Source organism: Mesocricetus auratus, unplaced genomic scaffold (assembly GCF_017639785.1).
Source record: "Mesocricetus auratus isolate SY011 unplaced genomic scaffold, BCM_Maur_2.0 Super-Scaffold_100001, whole genome shotgun sequence".
NCBI lineage: Eukaryota > Metazoa > Chordata > Mammalia > Rodentia > Cricetidae > Mesocricetus > Mesocricetus auratus.
Window position 1 is genome coordinate 17,303,470 of NW_024429187.1, and position 27,650 is coordinate 17,331,119.

Here is a 27,650-nt window from a genome sequence, read left to right on the forward strand (position 1 = left end):
AGTGTCACTCAAGTGAGGCAAGTGCTCTAGCATTGAGCCACTTTTGCTGCTGACTGTTTCATTTTAGTGGGCAAATTATTACCATTGATTTCAGAGAAACAAGTATATCTGTTTCTGTAAAGAGGTAACAGGGCTTGTGTTCCACTTTGCTTTTGGATGAACATTTTGTGAAGGTAAAAGCCAGAAATCAACTCAGAAGGTAATTACACTTTTAAGAGCATCTTTATTTAGAATTCTACCCATAATGTCTCTTACAACAGCTCAAATACCTACACCAGAGAAAGGACTATAGGGAAAATAAGTTATTTGAACTTTTGCTATTAAAGAAACAAACCCAGCCTACTCTCCATCAAGTACAGTTCACACACACACCAGGATCACCATTAAAATAAATAGATGGCTCATCAAACAAACAGGGGATAATAGAAATGTCAAAATGCTGAGGCTGGTTAACTTAAAAGCACAAACATTTACATTAAGATTGAACTGATTCTCTGGGAGTTACAGCTTAACTAAGACAAAATAATAAATTAGTGTTAAGTGAAAAACAAGTTATTTATAGAGCATATTCTGGACAGGTTCCTGAGATCAGCCTCAGTAAACATCAATAAACAGACCAAGTCACTTGTTTTAGTTTTCTTGATCCTACTAATTGCTCCAAGACTTCTCGTGAACGATCTATAAAAGAGAGCAACAACAATATATTAATTTATAATAATAAAATATATTTAATGTTGTTTCATATGTAAACTGGATGTAAGCTGGGTGTGATAATGCATGTCTGTAATATTAGTACTTGGGAAGTATATGTAGGAGAGTGAGGAATTTAAGGCTGACCTAGCTCATAAGATTCTGTCTTGGCATAAAGAAGAAACAAAATCTAGGTGTGATGATATCTATTACATGGTTATTGGAAGAATTAAAAACATGAAATATAAAGCACAATGGGGCTGGTCAATGACTAGTCTGACCTCTACACACACACTAGATGACACATGCACCCCTCTACACACAAACAAATGTAATTTATAAAGCACATTAAAAATTATTTATTTTGCTGGACATGGTGGTATGTGCCTTTAACCTCAACACTTGGAAGGCAGAGGCAGGAGGATCTCTGTGAGTTCAAGGCCAGCCTGGTCTACAGAGCGAATTCCAGGACAGGCTCCAAAGCTAGAGAAACCCTGTTTCAAAAAAAACAAAACAAAACAAAACAAAACAAAACAAAACAAAAAAAAAAGAAAAGTAAGATATTGCACACTTGTAATTCTAGTGCTGGTATGAGTCTCCGTGAATGATTCCTGAAGGACAACTAATGTTATCTCTGGCTTTCAAAGGCACACAAACATGTACATATTACCACCCCCAACACAGGAATATACAACATTTTAAAAAAGTAAATTAAAAAGAAAAAAAATACAGATTTCAGGTTAGGGGTCTAAGTTAATGGCACAATGCTTGCTTAGCATGTGCAAGATCCTGGGTACAACTCCAGCACCCCAAAAAACAAAATCACAAGTTAAAAGTAATGAGACAGACAAAGATACAGCACACAAAGAACTACTGTTCAAAGCTAGAGAGACTTTGTAGAAGGAAGGGAAACACTTCTCAGCTCATTCTGTTGAAGGCCACACTGTCCTGACATCAAATATAGTCAAAGATAACATAAAAGAAAGGAAGTTAGGAAGCCTGGTGTTGGTGGCACACAACTTTAATCCCAGCACTCAGGAGGCAGAGGCAGGCGGATCTCTGTGAGTTCGAGGCCAGCCTGGTCTACAGTAGAGTGAGTTCCAGGACAGCCTCCAAAACAGTACAGAGAAACCCTGTCTCGAAAAACCAAAAAAAAAAAAAAAAAAAAAAAAGGAAGTCAGGAAGAAAGAGAGGAAAAGAGAACAAATCAAGGCCTCGTATGAATACAGGCTCAAAAATTCTCAACAAAACCTGCAATACCCAAATCTAGCATCTGCAAAATGATATTATGATTGCTTGGGTTTTAACATCAGAAACTCAATCAATGTATTTACCTTGTATTAGTTTCCCAGTGCTGCTGTAACAAGCACCCAATGCAGTGGTTTGAAACAGTACAAGTTTATTACTGTACAGTTTTAAAGGACAGAATTCTAAAATGGGTCTGATTGGACCAAAATTAGGGTTTGGCCTGTCTGAACTTCCTTTTGGAGGCTCTAATGAGAATTCACTAAGAACCCTTTCAACTTTAGATATCTGTTTTTCTTGGATTTCAAGATGACTGGAGGTTTGGGATAATAACTGGCAACCTTCAGGTGTCCTTTGGAAGAACAGAATATGACATGATACAAGCTGACAGATGATGTCTCAGTTACTCTCACCACTGTTAGGGGTTGTGTTAGGGTTTCTCTTGCTGCAAAGGGACACCGTACCCATGGCAACTCTTATAAAGGAAAACATTTAATTGTGGTGGCATGTTTACAGTTTCAGAGGTTTAGCCCATTATCATCATGGCGGGAAGCAAGGCAGCATTCAGGCAGACATGGTACTGGAGAAGAACCTGGAACATTCTTACATCTTGACTCACAGGCAACAGGAAGTGATCTGAGACATTGCTCAGTATCTTGAGTATATATGAGACCTCAAAGCCCGCCTCCACAGTGATACACTTCCTCTAATAAGACCACACCTTCTAATAGTGCCGCTCCCTTGGGGGGCCATTTTCTTTCAAACTACCACAGAGGTCATCAGATTTCAGATAGGCATTCACACACTTAACTCTGTGGCATTAAACAGGTGATGAACCCAAAGTAAAGGAATGTAAAAATTTACAAATGTAAAATGAAGGCTGAGATCCAGGGTTCATTCTGCTTTTGGTAAGTATAGGCCCAATTGAGGAATCAGTGCTTTTCAGCAATAACGGTTTCTATGGGTCTGTCGCATTGTTAAATGGGGAATTTTGCTTGTTTTTTGATTCTTTTTTCTTTTTTCTTTTTTGTCTTTTGAGATTGGGTTTCTCTGTAGGTGAGGCTGTTAACTGGGTTTTTAACAGTTGCTCATATCAGGATATGGAGCATTGGGTGTGCTAGATTTTTCTCAAATGGTTTTTCTGTTTGAATGATCTTGTCCTTTATTGGTAAGATGTGTATTTGTTAATGTTTCTATTGGTGTGACAAAACAAGGCAACTTATAAAAGAAAGTGTTTAATTGGTCTTATGGGTTCAGAGGGTTAGTCTATCTATCCATGATGGCAGAGCAAAAGCATGGTAGCATGAATAGCTGAGAGCCTACTTCTTGACCCACAAGTAGGAGACAGAGAGAGAAAAGCTGGGAGTGGTGTCTTTTAAACCTCAAAGCCTAGCTGGGTGGTGGTGGTGTACATCTTTAATCCTGGCACTTGGGAGGCAAAGGCAGATAGATCTGAGTTTGAGGACAGCCTGGTCTACATAGCAAGTTCCAGGACAGCCAGGGCTGTTATACAGAGAAACCTTGTCTGGAAAAAACAAAAAATCAAAACAAAACAAAACAAAACAAAAAAACCCTCAAAGTCTGGTTTACAGAGCGAGTTCCAGGACAACCTTGAAAGAAATACAGAAAAACTCTGTCTCGAAAAACAAAAACAAAAAAGGTTAGAAAACTAGAAATCAAAGCATTTCTTTTGGGACAGCTGTGATTGGAGTATAAGTAAGAATTCTGAAGGTGTTTTTTATTTCACCTCATGTCTATTAAGAATGGCTCTTATGTTCCCTTAGAGAGTATAGTTATGTCCTTGGAGCTTGAGACACAGTAGCTGTCCAGGAAGCTGAAGAGAGGACCAAAGTTGAGAAATACCTATATTCTTACTGTCTAAGCATAGATTTCCCTTAGACAGCAGGGAACTGCTGTGGAGTTGTCACATTACATAGTAAGCCTCAGTAGCAAATCCTTAATCTTTGATGGCTTCAAGAATGCACTCTACTCTTTTGTCCCCAGGCCTAGCGTTCTGGAGTAGCCTAGGCTCAATGATAATCATAGTAATGATAATAATATACAAGAAAAGTAAGAGTTACTTTATAAGCACCTTCACTTATTTATTATATGGGTTAAGTGCATACATAATGACTAGACTGATTTTTTTTGTTGCTATTGTTGCATATGTGGTATGTGTCTGTATGTGGACATGTGTGTGGAAGCCTAAGGTTGACATTGAATGTCTTCCTGATTGCTCTCTGCCTTATGTATCTGGTCCTGAAGGTTGCCATTTTAGCTAGTTTGGCTAGCCAGTTTCTTCCAGGGATTCCATTCTCTGCCTCCTGTGGGTACATAAGCTAGGACTACAGGTGGAGTCTGGGGATCCAAACTTTGGGCCTCATTCTTGTATAGCAAGAGCTTTAGCTGCTGAGTCATCTCCTCAGCTTTCAATGGTGGTATCTGAGACGGTGTTTGAAGCCTAGGATAGCCTAGAATTTACTACGTAGCTCAGGTTAACCTTGAGCAAGAAGCCATCCACCCTACATCAGCCTTGTAAGTGTTGGGATTACAGGGATGAGTCATGATGCCTGCGTATAAGTGCCCCCCCCCCACCTCCCAGACAGGGTTTCTCTGTGTAGTACTGGTTGTCCTGGAACTCACTTTGTAGACCAGGCTGATCTGGAACTCACAGAGATCCAGCTGCCTCTGCCTCCTTTGTCCTGGGATTAAAAATGTGCTCCACAGCTACCACCACACCCACCCCTGCTGTTTCGGGATATTTGATCACACTGTGGACCCCAAGTTTGTGTTAATTAAATAAAACCTTGGGTCAAGAGGTGGAGCCAACGGCTAGTTGACAGGAAGTGCTCATAGATAGTTTGAGAAATCTGGAAAATAGCCAAATGCACAGGAAGTAGTAGGGAGGAACTTTGAGTGTGGTGGTCCTTTTTGGTTTGGGATTGTGGAAGAGACAGTCTCTTGCTTGGTTAACAGCTAAGGAGGAAGGTCAACTGGTTTGAGCTAGCAGGTTTTCACCCCAGAATCCGACTGCTAAGTCTTTATTGGTAAAACAGAATGATAGGGACTTAGTTAAAAACTCTATTTGGCTGCAGAGGCAGACATGGTTCTGCCAGGCCTCAACCTGAGCAGCAGGGCAGTGATTGTGGAGCTGCAGTCAACAGCAGAAACAGTAGTCTTCAGGTGCAGCCTCTGTGCTGATGATAAAACAACACCTGGCTACTAAATTGTTCTTGATCTCACTTTCTACATCTCGAGTAAACATTTAGCACATTTAATAGATGTAATAAACTTAACATTTTTATTGTCTGCATAAAGTATCATCTTAACACTATGATCACGACCACTGTTGGCACCATTACCCTTATGTAGGTAGCATTGAGCCTTAAACCACCATTTCCATGGCTAGTTCCTGCTTTGGGATCCGAATAGATCAGATAATCATCACAAGTAAAAGCCTATGAAGGAGGTACAACACTACATCATTTTACTGATAAGTACAATGAATAATGGAATTGAAGGACTAAGGGATTTTTCTCAAGGTTCTACAGTTGGTACAAGATAAAGCCAAGATTTAAATACAAGCAACCTGTCATACTGACCTGTTATTAGGGGACAGCCGTGGAAAAGAAGTATACATATCTGAGGACAGGCAGTCAGGACAGCTTCTACAGCCTTATCAGTTATATTTATACAATATCCCATGTTAACCTCCTATGTAGAAAACAAAAGAAAAAAATTAAACTAGACCTATAATAACAGCACAAAAAAGTTTGGAAAAAAATTTATATAAAAAAGAACTAAGGTAACTAACCCCATCTTGTCCTGAGTTCACTTTGTGTCTGTGTAGACACTTCTCAGTCCTCTACCCCACCGATAGCCATGTCTGCTTTGGCAACACATTAACCAAAATAACATGTTTATGTTAAATGTAAACTAAAATAACTGCTCATAACTGTCTTTAACTCTAGTTCCAAGGGATCTGATATCCCCTTCTGGCTTCCTCAAGTATCAGTCATGCATGTGGTACACAGATACATATGCAGGCAAAACACCCATTTGCATGAAATAAAAATAAATTTTTTTGTTGTTATACAGGATATCCTCACGTAACTCTGGCTGTCCTGGAACTTACTGTATAGGCCAGGCTGGCCCTGAATTTGTAGAGATCTGCCTGCCTCTGCCTCTCTGTGTTGGAATTAAAGCACATGAGCCACCAGAAACCATTTTTATTTTTTAAAAATGTACATTTGGTGTTTGGCCTGCTACATGTCTGTGTGAAGTTGGATCCACTGGAACTTGAATTACAATGTGAGCCGCCATGTAGGTGCTGGGGATTGAAACTGGGTTCTCTGCAAGAGCAACCAATGCTCTTAACCAATGAGCCATCTCTCCAGCCCTGGAACAGGAATACTTTTTTAAAAAGGGGGAAAAAAAATAGGATTAAGATCTGGGTATGGAATTACAATCACTGTAATTCTAACTATGGGGAGATTGAGCCGGGAAGACTGCTGCATGTTCTAGGCTAGTCTGGGCTCAAAATATAAAGCAAAATCAAAAATTCAAACAAACAAACAAACAAAAACCTCTAAAAGATAAAAGGGCCAGAGGGAAAAGATGTCTCAGAAGACAGAGGCCTGCCATGTGAACCTAAAGAACTGAATTCTTCAGAACCAATGTAAAGATGGAAGAAGAGAACCAAATGTACAAAGTTGTTCTCTGGGACCCTGACTTCCAATAATCATATTTTTTTCTTGAGGATAAAATAAAGCTTAGTATTTTCATAGACATTTAAAAATTACCTCTAATTGTTTGGCACATGGTCCACTAACAAGTGCAACCACACCACTGTCAGACACCTGAGCAAAAGAGAAAAGAAATATCCTGTGATGGAGACAAGAGAATTTCTAAAGTGCATTAATCATGAAGAATGATTGCCTCCCATTCGGCAAACTGAGCATTTTAGCCATATATTCTTCCCATCTTTGATACTTAAAATACTGAATAGAAATATGTAAATTCTAGTACAACTATTAACCACCCTGCGGCAGTGTAGCATGAAAGAAACTGACTCCTGGAGTTGTTTAACCAAGTGAGCTTGATGTGTCCTAACAAAGGACCACACTTTGTTTACTGAAAAGCATATCAAGCATGATATAGGAAAGGAGTCAGTTTTGTTTGATCTTTTATAGGAGTTCACAAAGGAAGAAGTAATTTCTCTGACCCCATAGTCCTAGAACAGCAAGCAAAACTACAAAACATGTTATCATACATTATACACAGTCACACATTGTTTACCTTATCCTGAGTCATGGCACAGAATGGTTATGAGTAAGAAATAAGGAATGTAGGTTGAGATCAAAGCTATGTGTTCACCTTAGCTTTTAGAAGTTGATTTACATGGAGAATACAAAGTATAGTAAGATTATGTTGTTTTTCTTAAAGGTAATTTATATTTAAACAAGCTTAATACACAGTATATAGCTTTAAATGATCTCAAAGCATATGATTAAGCTGGTTACAAGTTGGGCAAATGTTCTATTTCTCAAGACAAGTTACATGAGGCATTCCAGAAAAATCATTCTCATACCACCTATACCAAGAGATGGTCAACAATTTGAATAATAACAAAAGAACTAATTATGATATTCTGATTAGTCATGGATAACAACTGAGGCAGCACATAGTTTGCATCGTGTTTATATCTCATTTACCTGAGTAGTTGAAAAGTCAACACACTGCAAAAATGGGCAGTTTTTTCCTAATGCATGTAAGGACTTATCAGTAATACTTAAGCAGCCACCCAGATCAATGATCTTTAGCAGCTGGCAATTGAGTGCAAGAGCAAGGACTCCTTCATCAGTGACATTGCAACATCCTTTCAAAGAAATTTCATGAAGGTCGGAACAGGATGAAGCTACAGCTTTTATTCCTAGGGGAAAACACAATTACAATCAGTGAATTATATGGTCATAAATGTATATTACAAATTTATAAATGCCCCAAAATTATCAGAATAGAATTTTTTCAAGCATCAGTTGGACAAGGTAGCCTCTGTGGATGCATGTTAAACATACATAACTTGACAAAGAATAGACTCCAGACTTGACTGTAGTAATTACCACACTAGGAACTCAGTAAGATGCTATCTAAGTCCAATGGTCAGAGTTTCCTTGTTTTACCTTAAAATGGAGATATGACTTATGCCCACCAAATGTAGTCACTGGATACAATGCTTTACAGTAATTTTATATTAGTTTTTTTTTTTCTGGGAAATTGGAATCAGTATCCTAGGTAGGTAAACAATTTACCTCCTTCAAGTGACGTCACTATTTTGCATCATTATAAAACTGGCAAATGCTCTACCACTAAGCTGTAGTGTGTGTGTGTGTGTGTGTGTGTGTGTGTGTGTGTGTGTGTGTAAGAAATATGACCAAGACAGATTTCCTTTTTTGGGACAGGGTTTTTCTGTGTAACAGCTCTAGCTTTCCTGGAACTAGCTCTGTGACCAGAGCGGCCTTAAACTCAAAGATCTGCTTGCCTTTGCCTCTCAAGTGCTGGAATTAAAGGTGTGAAGATTTTCATTTTAACAATCTCCAACTGTATGTTAGTCATTTTCAAAGTAGTCCATCCCACAACAGGCCAAGTATAATCAGGACAAGGTGTAGATTTATGGAGGTAGCAGTTTTGTTAGTAGTGTGGGCTCGTGGGGGAATTCGTAGAGGTACAAAGCCTAGATGAAGTCTTTTACTAGGTATTTCCAAGTTCCTGTCACTGGCAAAGAATATAGAGATCAAGTAAGAAATTAGGAAGAAGTTCTACTACACAGAGTGTAGGATTCTCAAGAAAGCATCATAACTTACAAACTTTTCTTGGTAGGCAAGGGCTATGGGGAGGGATGAAAAGTTTGCCATCATGCATCACCCTGTGTTCCTCTCTTTTTCTCTGCTAGAACATCACAATGGACATAGACCTTCTGTAGCTATTTCTTTTATTTATACATTTATCCACCCCACTCTTCCTCTGGTTAGTCCAGGCTGGCCTTGAACTCACAAAAATCACCCTGTCTCAGTTTCTAGAGAGCTGGAATTACAACTACGAGTCACCATCGCTGGTTTCCTGTCTTAGACATATTTTGCATGTTAAGCTTCGTAGCTACTAACTAAAAACTAAGGAAGGGCATTATAAAGGCTAGATATTCTGGGTTCTATGGCTCTAAAAAAACATTTGGCAGTTACCATCTTTTCAGCAAAAGGATAAGATGAATAGATAGACAAAAGGGAAAAGAAGCAGAGGACAAATCCAACAGAACAGCCCCATTAGATACCTATTGTGGACTGAAGTTTTCTGTCCCACCTGGTCCTGCAGCTGTTTAGTCTCAAATAAACACACAGAGGCTTATATTAATATAAGTTGTTTGGTCGATGGCTCAGACCTCTTATTAGCTAGCTGTCTCTTAATTATTAACCCATTTCTATTAATCTGTGTATCTCCACATGGTCTTCGCTTACTGGTGATACCCAGGCCTGTTGCTCAGCCTCAGCAGCTACATGGTGTTTTCCTCGAGACTCACTCTCTGAGTTCCTCTTCCCAGAATTCTTCTAGTCTGGTAGCCCTGCCTATATTTCCTGCCTGGCTATATCCTGCCTGTCCATTGGCCGAAACAGCTTTATTCATCAACCAATAAGAGAAACATATTTACAGAATACAGAAGGACATCTCCCATCACCTATGAAGATATACTAATTTTTCTAGTGATATTGATATAGGCTTCTGTTAAAACTGCTTTTTTTTTTTTTTTTTGGTTTTTCGAGACAGGGTTTCTCTGTGGCTTTGGAGGCTGTCCTGGAACTCTCTCTGTAGACCAGGCTGGCCTTGAACTCACAGAGACCCACCTGCCTCTGCCTCCCGAGTGCTGGGATTAAAGGCGTGCGCCACCAACGCCTGGCTAAAACGCTTTTGTTAAAAAAGGACTGCCTATTCACTTGGATTGACAAGATTCATGTAAGCCTGACATCTTTGCCCTTGTTTTTTTTTTTTTTGTTTGTTTGTTTTTTGTTTCTTACGAGACAGGGTTTCTCTGTATTGTTTGGAGGCTGTTTGGAGCCCGGCATGGAACTCACAGAGATCCGCCTGCCTCTGCCTCCTGAGTGCTGGGATTAAAGGCGTGTGCCACCACCGCCCGGCCTTTGCCCTTGTTTTATGTCTATAACTTTTACTTTTGAGGCAGGCAACATAGGAGATATAGTTCAGTCAGGGACTCTATTTGGTTTTGATTGTACACACATCTTCCTCTTACACAGCCGAGGTCCTCCATTTGCATGTTCTGTGCACAAATATGTCTAGCAATCTCAGAACTCTTTAACCCTCTGATGTCCATCAGGCTACCTCTGAAAAGTAGTACAGACCCTATCCAGGACCCCAGTAGCAAGTGTATTTCCTGTGAATCCAGGTACAAAGAATAGAAGGGTTAATTCAGGATGCACTGGTTTGGGGCACATCACCACAAGGAAAACCATATCCTTTAGTAAACTTTCAGGGAGAATCCCCTGTTTACCATTTTGTGCCTATGCATAACTGGGCACAGAAAGGAAATTATGGGAAGGAACATGCACAATGGAAAAATTAATATATGACTTAATCTAGCAATCAAAATAGAAAACCACCTAAACTATGCCCTTTAGTAGTCAGCCCTTCTTTAGATTTAACTGATGCAAAAACACCATTCTTACCTGAAAGGGATAAGAAATAGTTTATTCTAGAGTCTGATATGAATGACCATGACCCTGAACACTGGTTCAGGTTATTCCCAATTCCAAATTCCAAGTTAACAGTTTCATAGTATTTTTTATAGTAACAAAACTAAGAAAATCCTGAATTAGGGCACTTTTAAAATACATTGATGGGCACATTATGTAGGTGGGTTACAGAAAAAAAAAAAGGAAATCATACCTATAGGCCTCAGATGCTATCTGTTGGCATTCTCAGTTTTGGATTGGTGGAAACAAGGAGTTTGTTTTTACATTCCAAAGGATTTATCTTTAGATCGCACACAGAGGAAGGCAATAAATATCTATTAAGAGTGCTAAAAGTATTGTAATTTGACTCTGGACATACAACATTCCAACTTTGCACAATCACTGAAGTTCTAATCAGTTAATAATTGTCTCAGAAGGTTCAATGCAAGGTGTGGCTCTTCCTAAACTTTCCCTTACAACTTTATAAAAAGAAACCCCAGGCTGTAGCTTGGGTCCCTTAAATATTCTTGAGTGGTCCATAGTCAATCTTGAGAGTGTATCTTTCTATAATCTGTGCTTTGATTTCATGCTGAATAAAATTATCATACTTCTTTTGCAAATCTGTGAGTACCCCCTCCCACTTCTAGTTCTTTGAATTAAAAGGCAAGAATCTAGAAACCTTTGGCTCTGACCTACTTGAAACTGACTGAAAGTACAGTGATAAGTAATTGCCTTTAGCCTATACCCATCTTTGATTTAAAGAGCCAAATCTCTGAGGGAAAACTATTTGAGAATAGGAGAATTACTCATGAAGGTGAGGCTTCACTCTGTAGTAAAAATACATGTTGTAGAAAACAGATTGGTTCCCTTAGGTTATAGCAGAATTAACCATTCAACTACTTTGTGGTATCAGAGCAGAATTGGTCAGTGATAGGAGGAACCTTATCTTGACCAGGACTACTACTTAATTAGGCATCTGTCTTGCTATCCTGCCTTAAATCTTTCTCTACTTAAGCATAAAGCTTGTGTCAGAACCCCCAAACGTGAACTTGGGATCACTGGACCTCTTTATCTGCTCCTCTGTACACTGATTAAATCTCTTTTCTCTTGTTTTCATCATTACTCATTCTCTTCATTGGTAATTTGGTATGGGTGACAGATTCTAGATTTCTAGGGCTGCCAGAGCTGGGCTACTGACCTAAATTCCAAATCTATTGGGGCAAAAGCTCCTGTCCTGGCGATCCTTCTAGACCCTCCCCTATGTTCTCTTTGTATGGCTGTTCATTGGTGTCTTTTTTTTTTAATATTTATGTATTCTTATTTATGTACAATGGTGTTTCACCTGCATGCGAGGGTCCCAGATCCCCTGGAACTGTAGTTACAGACAGTTGTGAACTGCCATGTGGGTGCTGGGAATTGAACCCCAGGTCCTCTGGAAGAGCTGAAGGTACTCTTAACCACTGAGCCATCTCTCTAGCCCCTTATTTGTGTCTTTTAAATCAACCAGTAAACATACTCTGAAGTGACTAAGGTAAGACCATCCTGTCCTGATTTTAACTTGACTCCATTTTGGTTGAGGTATTCTTTCAACTGAAAACCCACTCCTTGAATGACTATATCTATCTTGGCAGTTCATTTCCACGACCATAGCTCAGATGTTCAACTGTGGAGGAGCACAGATCATGTCCCAGCAGGGGCTAGGGAGTGGCCCAAAGATGGGAGGAAGCTACAGAGGAGAGGCTTCAAGTGTTTATTAAGAAAAACAAGCAGGGGGGTGGTGGCACTTGTCTTTAATCCCAGCACTTGGGAGACAGAGGGAGGTGGATCTCTGTGAGTTCAAGACCAGTCTGGTCTACAAGAGCTGGTTCCAGAGCAGCCTCCAAAGTCACAGAGAAACCCTGTCTTGAAAAAATCATAAAAAAAAAAAAAGAAAGAAAAGAAAAAAAGAAAAACAATTAGCTGTTCAAACTCACACCAGATGAGGTTATCAAATTCGAAGACCATGCCCAATACCTTTAAAATTATTAGGTAATACTTCCCCCCCCCTGTGACTTTTTACTTTAAGAGGGCTTTACTGTTAAATAATAAACGAGATCTTGTTTGACTTGACTCCCTGTTGCATCTGATTGTCTCTGGTTCCCGGAGATTGCGAGAAGAACAGTGTACTCTACCCTCTCTGACCTTGACTCAGGGGGCCCCCAGAAACCCCAACATTTAACCAAAATAACTGCTAAATGTATAACCAAAACAACTACTGTGTTCTGTCAAAACCAATGTTACACGGTTCCCTAAATATTGTGTTTTTTATCCTTATAAATGCTGCATCTCTGAACTTCTGACTGGGAATTCTTTGTGACAGGAGCCTGCTCTGGCTTATATAAAGGATTCTTATTTGACCTTATACTAGTGGTGGTCTATAACTTTCTCACATGGACTATAACAAAGCAAAAGTGCATTTCTGAGTTTTGTGAGCTACAGTGACAAATTATTGAATCCTAAGGAATGTTGCAGGATTGAGACCCAGAGATCACTCAGCACCACCAAAATGGAATTTGAGAGTCTTCATTTAGCTGGAGAGAAACAGTCCCACAAAGCAGAGCAGCCTTGAATGCATTTAACAGGGAGCTTTTTTTTTTTAATATTTTATTTATTTATTATGTATACAATCTTCAGCATGCCAGTAGAGGGCACCAGATCTCATTCAAGGTGGTTTTGAGCCACCATGTGGTTGCTGGGAATTGAACTCAGGACCTCTGGAAGAACAGTCAGTGCTCTTAACCGCTGAGCCATCTCTCCAGCCCAACAGGGAGCTTTTAAAGGGGGGGAAAATTCACAGAAAAACCAAACTCTGGCTGGCAGTTGCAGGGGGAAGTAAAGCAAGTAGTTTAATAGCAAAAAACATACAGTTAGCTGGGGCTTTTGATTCTGAGTTTATAGAACAGGGTTGGTTACTTTCCCATGGGACTTTTCACTACAGGGATAGGAAAGGGTAGAGTCAGTTAAACCAAAGATGGCTCCAGCTGAGACAACATGGAGGAAACTTTGCCCTGTCATAAGGAATAAGTTGCAGGAATTTTGTTTGGCTGATTAGTCAGAAGTACCTACTGGATGCTAGGTCTTAGGGACTGGCATAAGAACTGGAGACAGTCTTGCAAAGGAGACTTAGCTGTGGGATGTGATACTAACTCCAAGTAGATAATGACAGAAGTGAATTAAACAGTAAGAAACGCATCTGGGGTTGGCAAGAGGGCTCAGTAAGCAAAGGTTCTTACTACGAAATCCCTGGAATTCATATGGTGGGAACAAAGAACCAACTCTCCCAAGCTGTCCTCTGACCTCCACAGGGACATACACAGCCAGGAAATAAATTAAAAGGCAAAAACAACCCAGCTGGTATACGGAGAGTAAGATATAGAAATTGTTTAGTTTATCTGGTTTATCTTGGTCTTTGATGATAGGGTATCATGTAGTTCACCAAGTCTAAAATTCAATATGTAGCTGAGAATGCCCTTGATTTCTTGATCTATCTGCCTTCACCTCTCAAGTGTTGGGTTTAGAAGGAAGAGCCACCCCACCCATCTTAATCTGATGATTGTTTTTAATACTGCATCAAAAAAGTAGTGGTAAAAGCCTTTATTTCCAGCACCTAGGAGGCAGATGGCAAGAGGATTATGAGTTTGAGGCCAGCCAGGGATGTGCTGAGATTGCATCAATAAACAAATAACAAGCAAAGTGCCTTTACCACACCAGTGGTTGAGGCAAGAGGATTACTAAGAGTTCCAGGATAAACTGGTCTACAAAGTGAATACAAAGCCAGCCAACAGCAACATACTAGGACCCAACCCTAAAAATCAAAACAATAGTTTTTGTTTTCTTTTTGTAATAGTTTCATTGTATTTCAGGCTGACCTCAAACTGGCTATGTAGCTCAGGCTGTTCTTAAACTCCTGATCCTCCTGCTTCTACCTCCCAAAAATAGAGATCACAGGCTTTTGTTATCACACCTGGCTAACAACAAAAACCTTAACCTTAACCAAATATCAACTGGTCATGTCTTATACTATAACAGGCAAAATGTTTAAAACACTGTAGTATTATTTAAAATATAAGGCAGGGACTTAACATGTTTCTTAAATGGTTATCAACAAGAATTCTAATTTGAATTATTTTTCCTCTTACTCTGATTTCTTTTTTTTTTTAGTCCGAATAGTTTTACTGATAATTTATACATGTAATATATATAAATTTTTTTAAAGATTTATTTATTTATTATGACAACATCTTGCCTCCATATATGTCTGCATGCCAGAAGAGGGCACCAGATCTCATTACTGATGGTTGTGAGCCATCATGTGGTTGCTGGGAATTGAACTCAGAACCTCTGGAAGAGCAGGCAGTGCTCTTAACCTCTGAGCCATCTCTCCAGCCCCTATATATAAATTTTATGTATGTATATATTTTAACTCTTCGTATGCTCTTGCTATGTAGGTACAGGCTAACCTGAAACTCACTATGTAGAGCCTCGAATTTGCAATGAACTTCTTTTCTCTGCCTCCCTGAGTACTGGAATTACAGTTATATGCCTGGCTCATAGTAACCTCTCCCTTCTCCCCACCTTGCTGGTGCCTTTACATCCTCCTCTAAGATATTTTTTCTTCTTTGCTCCAAAATTATATCAGGTGCCCATGTACTCAATGATTATAAACATACCTTCTGAAGTTATGCTATTCCTATGTTCTTTGGAGGATTTTAGATTTAGTGCCTTCAGTTTTCTGCATTTACACAGGTGCTGGAGAGCCAAGTCTGAGATTTCACAGCTCCTCAGATCTAGTCTTTGGACTTCAGGATGTAACACCTGTAACAAATACATGATTTAAAAAAATTAAAAGAAAAAGTCTTTTACAACTCTAAGTAATTTCTCTAGCCCCCAAATCAAGTTTTCTGTAAGCATGTATTCCATAGTTACTTATCTGGTGGTTGTAACAGGTGGTTGATGAGAAATATAGCCAAGAATGTAGCATTTAATCCATGTAGAGAAGATAAAGCAGGAAAAACAAGCAAACAAACAACAAAATACAAGTTAGCTTCTAGCTGGAACTTCAATGTTCAGTGCTTAAAGTCTTCAACACTGAAATAGCTGGTGCAGAGAAAGAACCCTGTCTTGAGGACCAGGTCACTGAATCTTGCTCCAAGGTACTTCCCAAAACAATACTTCTTTAACACCTGCACTCCCTGGTGAGATCTCCTGCCCATTGCATATCAAATGCTCCCTGCTGCCTCACTTAGTCTTGGTCTAACAACCTCCGCCCCATAGTCAATGCCACATTCCCCTATTTAAGCCTGTACAGAATTCTCATTAAACGGCAGCTTGATCACAAGGTCGGTCTTGCTGTCACCTCCTCTTGTCTCTTGTCTCATTCATTCCAGGTTCCTGTGGGCCTGAATCCCATTGTGCCCTGCTGGATAGGGCACACAGGAGACCACGGTATTGGTTATCTCCTAGTGGCATCTCTGACACACTCAATTGGACCTAAGTGCTTCTGTTTGGCACTGGATGTTAGGCAGTCTGTACAGGGATAACCAATCCCTTTATCTCTACTGTCACTGAAAAAAACCTAAGCAACTCCTATAGCATTTCCAGCTCTTACTTGAGTATAAAATCCCAATTTTGGAGGTACACAGCTGAGCAATATAAGGTAGACAACACCACTAGCTTTGAGGAAGATAACACCTCTCTCTGCCTGTGGGTTGTATTAACACTCACCTAGATTACAGTGCAGGGACTTGACAATTATTGCTGCTAACAAATGCCTGATGGGTGAGTGGAATAGAAAGCAACACTTGACATCTGTCTCCAGATTATGTTTGTTTCCTTTATTGCCTCCATCTTTGGGTTAAATCTTACAGTTTTATATGTAGACATGCTGAACATCTGAGAAATGCAGGGTTAACTTGACCTAGAGTTGTCTAGTCTTTTCTCAGACCCACTTAGGGCTAAAGATGCCTACCAGCCACCATGACCAGAAATCCCAGATCATAAAAGGAATAGGAAGAGGTGGCACCTGAGTTCTTGGAAGATCTTTGTCTATTCCTAGAAAATACATTTATCAGACCCTCTTATTATCCCTTGCAGGCGAGAAGTTGATTTGTGAGCAAAGCTCCCACTTCTCCATTCTCTAGCCACTGAATAAATTTTTGTGTTCCAACATTTGTCTCTTAGATACTAGATAATTACAGTCAAGGTATTTAGTTATAGGGTACTAGCCCTGGCTGGCCTGGTGCTTGTGGGAACAACAGACCTTGGCTGGAGTCCCACTTCCCCATCAGCCTGAGAGCAGGCAACTGTAACCAACTGCAGAGAAAACATGTTTACTAAAAACATGTTTACTAAAAACAATCCAGTGTCCATAAGAAATGTTTATCGGAGCAATAAGTTCCTGATAAGGGCTCGCTCATGGAACACCCTGACTTTGATCTTTCCAATGGCTAACTGCCTCTTCCTGACCACACCACTGCCAACTCTGGTGTCAGGGGCATATAACCAACTGGGTAAGAATAAAGGGGCCTTCTTGAAGCTTTCTTTGAACAAAAAAATAAAAATAAAATGTTTTTTCAGGGAACTGCCACTTGGTCAGGCCCCACCCCCAAAGGTGTCTGTGTAGATGCAAATGAGGCCTTGTCAGCTAGTGAGAGCTCTACCGGTTAGATTGGAAAAGACTGCTCACAGACTTCAAATAATTTTCAAAAGTTATTTAGGACATAGTATAGTTTACAATCCTTGAATGATTCTCAGAAGTTTTTGGGAAATATTTAGTGGTTATGTCCTTTTTAAAGGGCATCTACTAATAATCTAGATAGTGATCCCAATTCACCTAGATAGTTAACTAAGGAGGGTAGACAAATCCTTCTGCTATTATAGTCCAGCATCAACAGATGTTAGAAAACAGTACAAACAAAATTTTCAAAAAATAAAAAAGGGGGAGTAATGTCCCCAGTCCCCACATGATTCACTAAATAATCCACTCCTCATTTAAAAAATTTTAAAATGTGGATGCCAGTGAGCAATCTGCTGCAGAGAGGTTCTGGCATGATGGAACTTGATCGACTTTTGCTCAGGTCAAATGGAGACATCCATGCACTAGACAGTGGAGAAGACCCGATTCTGCCCTAATTTGGGGTTGAGGGTATGTTTGTGTTTTCTTGCAGGAAAAGAATAAAGCTTGGCGGCTGTCAGACCATTTGGTGAGATGCATGGAACAGAGAAAAACTGGACCTGAGATCGTGGGAGCCTGCCCAAGCCAGTTCGAGATCTCCTAAATCAGTGTTCCTGACCCTTGATGTCATCGAATCTACAGCCCGAGAAAGAAAGAAAACAATCGTTTGGAGATTTCCAGTTTCTCAACATGCCTGCTGCATCAACCTCCCGAACCTGTGAGTTTTCATCCTGAAGCCAACAAAGAACTGGAAGATTAGTAGTTTGCTCTTGACACACCTTGAAACAACAGAATTCATTTTGCCAGTTTTCCCTTTGGGAAAAAAAAAGGACCCATTTAAAACAATTGGACACCGGTATGGACCATGCAAATTGATGCTTTGTGGATAGTGCAACAAGCCTCTTGTTCACATTTTTATCGTGAGTGTATGTAATGTATCTGTGCAAGTGTGCCTTCTAAATGCTTTCCTGAGTTCAAACGTGCCTTGGTCCATAGGCAACAGATCCGTCACCAAGTATTGCTCAGCTTAGCCCATGGCAATCCCTCTGATGATGGGCAACCTGTGGGGAAGAGACATCCCGCCTAAGATGGGTCGCCAGATCCCCCAAGGATGGATAAGGGAAGGTGACCCTACTTGACCTAAGATAGGAGTGCCTCATTAGAAAATAAAAAAGGGGGAATTGTGGGAACAACAGACCTTGGCCGGAGGTCCACTTCCCCATCAGCCTGGGAGCAGGCAGCTGTAACTGACCGCAGAGAAGACATGTTTACTAAAAACAATCTGGTGCCCATAAGAAATGTTTACCGGAGCAATAAGTTCCTGATAAGGGCTTGCTCACAGGAACACCCTGACTTTGATCTTTCCAATGGCTAACCACCTCTTCCTAACCCTCCCACCCCTACCACCAACTCTGGTGTCAGGGGCATATAACCAGCCCGGGTAAGAATAAAGCGAAGCTTTCTTGGGGCCTCCTTGAAGTTTTCTTTGCATCAACAACTGGTCTCTGTGTCATCAATCCCAACACCCTCCCCACATTCTCGGCCAGGCTGCGCAGCGGGGGAGGCAGGTGCTCTCTATGTACACCTGGCCTTGAGCTCATTTAGAACCACTTGCCTCTGTCTTTTTAATTAAAGGCTTGTACCACCATGCCTGGGCCTAGTATTAAACATGTTTTTCAGTATTTTGTTTAAAAATAATTATTACTGTTATTAGTGTGTGTGTGTGTGTGTGTGTGTGTGTGTGATAGTACATGTGTAGAGGTCAGAGACAACTCTAGAGAGTCAATTCTCTTCTTCAACTGTACGTTTTGGGGACTGAATTCAGATCATTGGGCTTGCCTGGCAAGTGTTTTCCCCTCTGAATCCCAGGATCTTTTTTGATTTTCTGAAACACTCTCATGTAACTCAGGCTAACTTCAAAGTCACTATTTAGACAAGACTGGCCGGCCGTGAATTCCTGATCCTCTTGCCTCAGCCTCCCAAATGCTGGGATTATAGGTAAACACCACCATGCCTTTCTATTGTTGTTTTGAGGCAGGGTCTCTATATAGCCCTGGCTATCCTGGAACTCATTATCTAAACAGGTAGGCCTCAAAATTGACAGAGATCTGCCTGTCTTTGCTTCCTGCATGCTGGGATTGAGGATGCAAGCCATCATGCCTGGCCTCACCATGCTCATGATGTCTTTTTAAGATTTTTTTTTTAATGTGTGTGTGTATGACTAAGGAGGCTTGGCATTGGATCCCTAGGAACTAGAGTTACATGCAGTTGTAAGGCTTCTAATGTGGAAGTTGGGTACTTAACTCTGGATCTCTAGAAAAGTAGCAAGCATTTTTAATTGCCGAGCCATCTCTCCATTTCCTTCTTTTTTCTCTTCTTCTTCTTTTTTTTTTTTTTTTTTGTTTGTTTTTTGAGACAAGGTTTCTCTGTGGCTTTGGAGGCTGTCCTGGAACTAGCTCTTGTAGACCAGGCTGGCCTCGAACTCACAGAGATTCGCCTGCCTCTGCCTCCCGAGTGCTGGGATTAAAGGCGTGTGCCACCACCACCCGGCTCTTCTCCTTTTTTTAAGAGACATACTGGCCTAGAACTCACTATGTAGTCCAGAATGACTGGAAACTCATGGCAAATCTCCTGTTTCTGACTCCTGAGTATTGGAATTATACATATAATCTGCCATGTCCAACTGTCTTTCACTGGCCATTGTTTTGGGGAGCTACTGTTCAGTATTTCCTTGAGGCCAATAAATGATGGCCCCATTTCTAAGCAGGCAGATCTCTGAGTTCAAGGCCATCCTGGGCAGTGAGGGGGTCTGGGTCAGTCCCATTCTTTCCACACAGAAGCATAATTTTATAGTTATATATTCTTACCTCATTAATATTGGAATCTGTTATCCGGCCCCTCGTGCTCATTATTTTAATCAGTCTATCTTTGATGTTGGGAGGCAAATATTTAATATCTGAGATATATCTGGAAATATTGATTATTAGGCACCGAAGACATCTGAAATACAAACACAATATGGTAGATTACACTGTATCTACACTGGTATCTAACACTTATCAATTTGCTTGTCAGCAGTTAGTCCTTTCTTAAAACAGTATTTTTATTAACAGTTACAAATATAGCTTGACAAGATTCATAATCACTGCCTATGTAAAGTTACATAGATGACATTTCCTTTACCACTTTCCCTCTGTATACCCATTGTTAATATGCATTTTAAAATTTTGCTTTGAAATAGAGTTGCTTGTAGCCTAGGTTTGCCTCTAACCCACTATTCTGTAGCACAGGATGACCTGGAACTCCTAGTCCTCCTGCCTTACAATTAGAATTCTAGGATACAGGCATGTTGCCACCATACTTGACTTTATTAAAATACATTTTAAGGAGAGTATGGTAGTGTATGCCTGTAATACTAGCACCTGGGAAGTGGCAGGAGATCAAGAGTTCACAGCTATCCTCAGTGAGTTGGAGACTAACCTGAGCTATATCAGATTCCGTCTCAACAAAACCAGGACTGGAAAGATAGTTCATCCATTAAAAGGACTGGCTGCTTTTCCAGAAGACAAGGGTTTGATTCCCAAATTGCATATGACAGCTTATTGTAATTATAGTTCTGGGGGATCTTATGTAGTAGGAATAATAAAAACCCAGTGAAGATCAGAAAAGCAAAGCAGCCAGTCAGTAGCTCTTATCTCTACTAAGTCTGAAAATGGAGATCGTGTCTTCCCTGTGACTGGAAACTAAATCTCACAAGAGACCCTTTGTTTCTTCATTATATACCACTCCAGTGTTGGGTTTAAAAACATGAGCTCTGTTACTCTTTTAGACTAATTCACTTTCGTGTTCTGGGTGGTCAGAGATCCATCTGCCTTTGTCTCCTGAGTCCTGGGATTAAAGATGTGTACCACCACTGCCTGGCCTCTATGGCTAACTAATGTGGCTAGGTGTGCATTCTGATCCCCAGGCAAGTTTTTATTAAATCATAAACAATATATCACAGCAATGTTGTGCCCTCTTCTGGAAGCCATAGACACCAGCTATGCATGTGGTGTATTGACATACATACATTCAGCCCACCCTACCAATACATATAAAATAAAACAATTTTTAAAAAAATTTATGTGGGCAATGAATGACTAGAGAAAAAACTATGACCACAAATATTCTATGGAGAGTAAAAATCAGTTACCTGCATATGCAATTATGAGATGAGGTAACCACTAAGACTCTGAAGCAGTCGAGGACAACTTAATCAAGATTTAATTATGGCACATTGATTATTTCAGGATAAATGCACCTCGTAAATGCAGCTTGCAGGAAGGACTCTCTGACCTATTCTTTCCTACACTAGCAAGCCACAGAAAACCCTTTGAGCAGGATGCCTTCCCTGAACCATATCCAGAAATAACCTTAACCCTAGAGCCTGGGCAGTGTAGATGCCAAAGGCCATACAAACTTCACACCCCTCCTTATAGTTTCCACTGTCAGCTCTAGAGTTTATTGCCTATCTTAAACCCCTGTCCTACTATTCCTTCACACATTATTGCTATTTGTCAGAAATGTGCTAAAGTCTTCCACTTTGGCTATTTCTCTGAAAGAATAAAGACTCCTTAGAACAACATGACTTACATGTCTTATAGCTTCAAATTATAGCTATCTGATAAACTTATACCTGTGTCAAGTAATCACAAATTCTGTCTACAAATACCACTATATATGCAGAATTTTACTCATGAATGATAATGATCATATACTTGTTATCACTTTTAGTGCAACCTTTATTTTTTCTTTCCTATTTTGAATATTTCCATCCTCCCCTTTCTGCCGTTGTCCAACCTCCATTAGTGTTTTATGTTAATCTAGGACATAGTCTTTCTTCCTCCATGTTTGAATACACAACCCCACAGGAACACATAAAAGGGGTACTGTGGAAGGAGATATGATAGTTTCCTAGAACTTCATCCCAGTGCATTTACTTCTCACTATCTCCTTGATATTGGTTTTTCTGAGACAGGGTTTCTCTGTGTAGCTTTGGAGTCTGTCTGTACACCAGGCTGGCCTTGAATTCAGAGATCTGCTTGCCTCTGCTTCCTAAGTGCTGGGATTAAAGGCCTGCATAACTATTGCCTGGCTAGTATATAAAATATTTATTCTCAAAAAAATTTTTAACACACATGTGTCAGCATGAATATATGTGTGTCACGGTACACAGGTAGAAATCTGAGGCTGATCTACCGGAGTCACTTCTCATTTCACTGTGTGGGTCTGGGGAATTAAATTGGCTTGGAGACATTTGTCTTTATCCACTAGCCATCAATCCAGCCCTTGATATTTTCATTTTTTGAGTTCTAGATATTAATCTAGATGTGGGATGTATAACTGGCAAAGATCTCTCCCCAAAATATTTCTTCCAATTTCCTTTGCTTTGCAAAGGTCTTTTTTTCTTTTTCTTTTTAATTTCACTCAATTCTACCTGCCAATTCCTTGATCTATTTCTCTTGAGTCACTGTACTCATTTTCAGGTAGTCCATTCATATGCCTATGCTTTCCTCTAACAGTGTCAGAGCTCTGGGTCTTACATTAAGGCCTTTGATCCACTCTAAGTTGATGTTTATATGGGAAGGTAGGGATATAGTTTTATTTCTAAATGCTTTCCCAGAATCTGCTGCCAAAAAGACTGTCTTTTTTTTTTCTAATCTATATTTTCAGCACTGTCTTAGTCACTGTTCTATTACTGTGAAGATATACCATGACCAAGGCAGCTCCTAAAAGAAAGCATTTAACAGGGGCTTGCTTACAGTTTTAGAGATTTAATCCATTTATCATGGCGGCATGTAGGCAGTTGCTGGAGCAGTAGTTGGGAGCTACATCCTGACCCATGGGTAGGATGAGAGAGAGTGTCACTGGGCCTGGCTTGGGCTTTTGAAACCTCAAAGTCCACCCCTCAGCACAGCATTTCCTCCAAAAAGACCACAACTTCTAATCCTTCTAATCCTTTCAAAGAAAGAGTGTCACTCCTGTGACCAAACACTCAAATTTATGAGCCTATGGGGGGGTATCATTCTTATTCAAACCACTACATTCTTTCTACTCCCGGCCCCTAAAGTCTTGTAGCCACATCATAATGTAAAAGTGCATTCAGTCTAATTCCACAAGTCCCCATAGTTTATCAACACTGTTTAAAAGTTCGAGCCGGGCGGTGGTGGTGCACGCCTTTAATCCCAGCACTCGGGAGGCAGAGGCAGAGGCAGGCGGATCTCTGTGAGTTCGAGGCTGGGCTGGACCGATAGCCTCCAAAACAATACAGAGAAACCCTGTCTCGAAAAACCAAAAAAAAAGAAAAGTTCGAAGTTCAAAGTCTCTTCTGAGACTCATGGCACTCTCATAACTGTAACTCCCCTGTAAAATCAAAATTAAAAGGCAGATCAGAAACTTCCAACAATGGCACAGAACATACATTATCATTCCAAAAGGGAAGACAGAGAGAGCATAGTGAGGAAATACTGAACAAATCAAGACCAAAACCAGCAGGGCCAACTCCAAATTCAGCTTTATTGACTGCATCATACTTCTGTTTCTTGGGCTGGTTCCACACTTCAGTATACAGCTTTCCTTGGCAGGTATCCCACAAATTTGTCATTTGTCCCATAACATATTGGGGTCTCCAAGACAATCCAGGCTTTATCTTCACAGTTTCACAGAATGACTTTCTGGGCCTCCATAGAAGGCCAACCCGGGCATTAATGGATTGCCTTAGCCACAGAGGGAGATTCCATAACTTCTTTCTTGTATCCTTGACTCTACAGCTGGAAGCCAAGTGGCCAAAGCTGCCAAGTTCTTCTGCTTACTGGGGTTAGAACATGGTTACTTCAATGACATTTGCATGGGCTTTCTGTTGTTGATGTTTTCCTCCATTGCTTAAGCTTTCCTTTAAGTCCTTTTCATAAGTTGGATGCTTAGCTGGGTGGGGTCTTGCCCTAAGGTCAGCACTCTTTTTATTCAGCACCAGGCTTTTCTTTAAACTTTTCTATCTTGAGCACTGTGTTCAGCTTGGTCCTTTTTCATTATAGATGCACACATAAAATGATTACTAATAGCCACATAACAGAGTCAATACTACTAGGCTCTCTTGAAACCTCTTCTGCAAAAAAAAAAAAAAAAAAAAAAAGCTTCAATTTAGCCTCAGGTAGATTTTTGTTTTTTGAAAAAGGGACACATTCTTTGCCAAAATATCCTAAGAATGGTCTCTAGACTACTTACTAATCTCCTTCCCCTCTGAAACTTCTTGCTGGCACCCTGAGTTCAAACTGCCCTCAAGAGCTCTGTCTTCAATGTTCCTACTAGGAGTAAGCTCAGTAAGGTCCACTTAATGTGTCCAACCACTTTTCTAGCTCAAAGTCCCAAGGTCTTCCATACTTCTCCAATAAACAGTATGATCAGGCCTGCCACAGTAATATCCCACTCTCTGGCATCAAAATCTTATTAGTCAGTCAGTGTCTTAGGATTTCTATTGCTGTGGCAAAACATCATGACCAAAAAGCAAGTTGAGGAGGAAAAGGTCTTTGGCTTACACTCCAGCACACTGTTCATCACTGAAGGAAGTCAGGACAGGAACTCAAACAGGGCAGGGTCCTTGAGGCAGGAGCTGATACAGAGGCCATGGAGCTTGCTCAACCCAGCTGAAGCTCCTTCCTCTGATGACTCCAGCTTGTGTCAAGTTGAGAAACAAAACCTACCCATTGCAGTCAGGGTTCTTTAAAGGAACAGAACTTATAGAACATATCCATGGAAATTATTAGAATGGCTACAGGTTGTGGCTCAGCTAGATCAACAATGGTTGTCTATCAACAGAATTCAAGAATCAGTAGTTGTTCAGTCCATGAGGGTGGACATCTCAGCTGGTCTTCAGTATACTCTGGAATCCTGAAGTAAGGCTCTAATGTCAGTGAAGAAGTAGACTTGCTAGCAAGAGCAAGTACAAGCAACAGACAGAGACCCAGCTTCCCTCTCCCATACCCTTTATATAGGCTGTAAGTAGAAGGCATGGTGACTTGATTCTTCTCTTTCCTTGGTGCCTCTACTCAAAGACCATCACTAGATGCCAGATCTAATGGGTTCTCTTAGGTAGTTCTTGTCAAGGTGCTAGTCAGGGAGGAGGTAAGGGGCAGAAGGCAGGATGTAAACCATGCCCTGTTTCTTGCATAGACAGCCCCATCTGCTGGACTTCTGTGTTTTTGGCATAGCTGAAAACTACCTGACAACTCTGACGTTGAGATCCTTACTTTGTTACAAATCAGAAACAACTTGCTCAACCAACTGTTAGTTCCAGGCTGTAGTTCCTCCTGCAATGGGTTACAAACTCTAGACCTAACGACAAAATGGACCAAAATCCAGTTAAGACAATGTAAATCATGCGCTCATCCTTTTGTTTCAGTTCCAAGTTTCCAGTAATTTTTCTAGACTCTTACTTTATTCCCTTTCCACTAAATAGTGTTTTAAATTCTGTCCCACATAGTCAAGTGTGTCAATGTATATTTGTAATTCCTGAAGTTCAGGGTCATCCTCAGCCACATAGTGAGCTTGAGGCCAGCCTGGGCTACACGAGACCCAGTCCTCGAAAAGCCAAAAGTAAAAACACAAGGTGGTAGTAATAACTGAAGCCTGTAATCTCAGCATTTGGAAGTTGGGACAGAAGAGTCAAGAGTCTGAAGTCAGTCTGGTATGTGAGTCTGAGGCCTACATGAGATCTTGCCTCAAAACAAAAGGGTTGGGGATGTAACTGAGTTGTTGTTATCTTTATCTAGTATCTAGAAGGCCTAGGTAAACCGTGTTCAGTAGTGTATTTCTTTAATCTCAGCATTCAGGAAAGAGAAGTGTGTTCGAGGCCAGCAAGGGCTACATGGGAATGTCTCATGGCGAAAAATAGCAACAAAGAAATTCAGAAGAAAACACTGGAAGCTAGGCAAGAAATAAGATTTGCTCATGGAATGTTAGATGCCATCAATAGGACCAAAGTAGTCTGTCTTTGTAGCTTCCATTTTTTGTTTTGTTTTGTTTTTTCTTGACAGGGTTTCTCTGTGTAAAAGCTCTGGCTGTCCTGGAACTGACTTTGCAGACGAGGCTGGCCTCGAACTCACAGAGATCCACCTGCCTCTTCCTCTCTAGCGCTGGGATTAAAAGTGTGCAAGCACCACTGTCCGGCGTAGCTTCCACTCTTTAACCATTACTGGTTTTTTTCTTAAGAATTTTCCTTTCATTTATTTATTTATTTATGTTTTCCGTGACAGGGTTTGTCTGTATTGGTTTGGAGCCTATCATGGGACTCACTCCGTAGTCCAGGCTGGCTTCGAAAACGTCTGCAGCCTGCCTCTGCCTCCCGAGTGCTGGGATTGAAGGTGTGTGCCACCACTGCCCAGCTTCCTTTAAGAAAAACAAAACAAAACAAAAAACAGAAACAGTAACACTGAAGCCTACCTCTAACTCGTTAGATAACTGCGGAGGGCCTTGAACTTTTGACCCTCCTTCATCTCTCAAGTGGTGTTTGCTACCACCATGCCCAGTGTCTTCCTAAGGGATTGACATAAATTAAGCTGATTCTCACAAGGATTTCCCTGAGATAGGTACTACTACGCGAATTTTCAAATTGGTTTTTATTTGCTTCGGGAGGGGCGTGTCTCACAACATATACCCCCGCTAGCCTCGATTCGAGGCAACCCTCTTGTTTCGGTTTCCAGAGGGCTGGGATCGCAGGCGTGAACTGCCATGCCCTGCAGTTACCGAATTTTAGGAAGCGCTCCCGCCCTGAGAGAATGTTACTGTCCATGGTCCCAAGATGGAGAACCGCGCCCGCACTTGCCGAGGTTTGTCCCGCCCGACTAGTGCTTTTGTTCTGCCTGGGTACACGGCGCCCATCAGAGCCCGGCCATCGGGTGGAGCCCCCGCTCCGCGGTGCGCCACGGTCCTCAGCGACCAGGCCCCCATCCCGGCCAGGGAATGGGGACCGGCGGAGGCGAAGCAGATGAGGGGAGGGGCTGGGAGCTGGCGCGGACGGGCGGGCGGACGGACTGACGGACGGACGGAGGTGCCGGGGAGACGCGAAGGGGGGCGGACAGGGGCGGACTCACAGTTCCAGCAGCTGACCGACCAATTGCGATGAAGGCATCGCGGCCGCCCTCGGAAGCCTGGCTCACAGCCGCGGGACTCCACGCCCGGCTTCCGGCCGCGCAGGACGCGGAAGCCTAAATGACATCACACGGAGTCGG

At 41.1% G+C, this 27,650-nt stretch overlaps 2 protein-coding genes across 2 annotated transcripts in view; one reads left to right on the top strand and one right to left on the bottom strand.

The window, feature by feature from the left end:
• Etfbkmt (electron transfer flavoprotein subunit beta lysine methyltransferase) overlaps positions 1–17,934 on the top strand; it is a 33,868-nt gene extending 15,934 nt beyond the window's left edge. The window contains exon 5 of the mRNA XM_040743676.1: positions 17,879–17,934. Within this exon, the coding sequence (XP_040599610.1) occupies positions 17,879–17,889 (11 nt within the window). The 3' untranslated portion in view covers positions 17,890–17,934. The remainder of the gene's footprint in view (positions 1–17,878) is intronic.
• Positions 204–27,650, bottom strand: Amn1 (antagonist of mitotic exit network 1 homolog). The gene is made up of 7 exons (XM_005072952.4): positions 27,513–27,650; positions 20,253–20,385; positions 15,383–15,527; positions 7,650–7,867; positions 6,738–6,794; positions 5,538–5,649; positions 204–678 (listed from the first exon to the last, which is right to left on the bottom strand). The coding sequence occupies exons 1-7, from the start codon at positions 27,548–27,550 to the stop codon at positions 605–607; spliced, it is 777 nt and encodes a 258-aa protein (XP_005073009.1). The 5' UTR covers positions 27,551–27,650; the 3' UTR covers positions 204–604.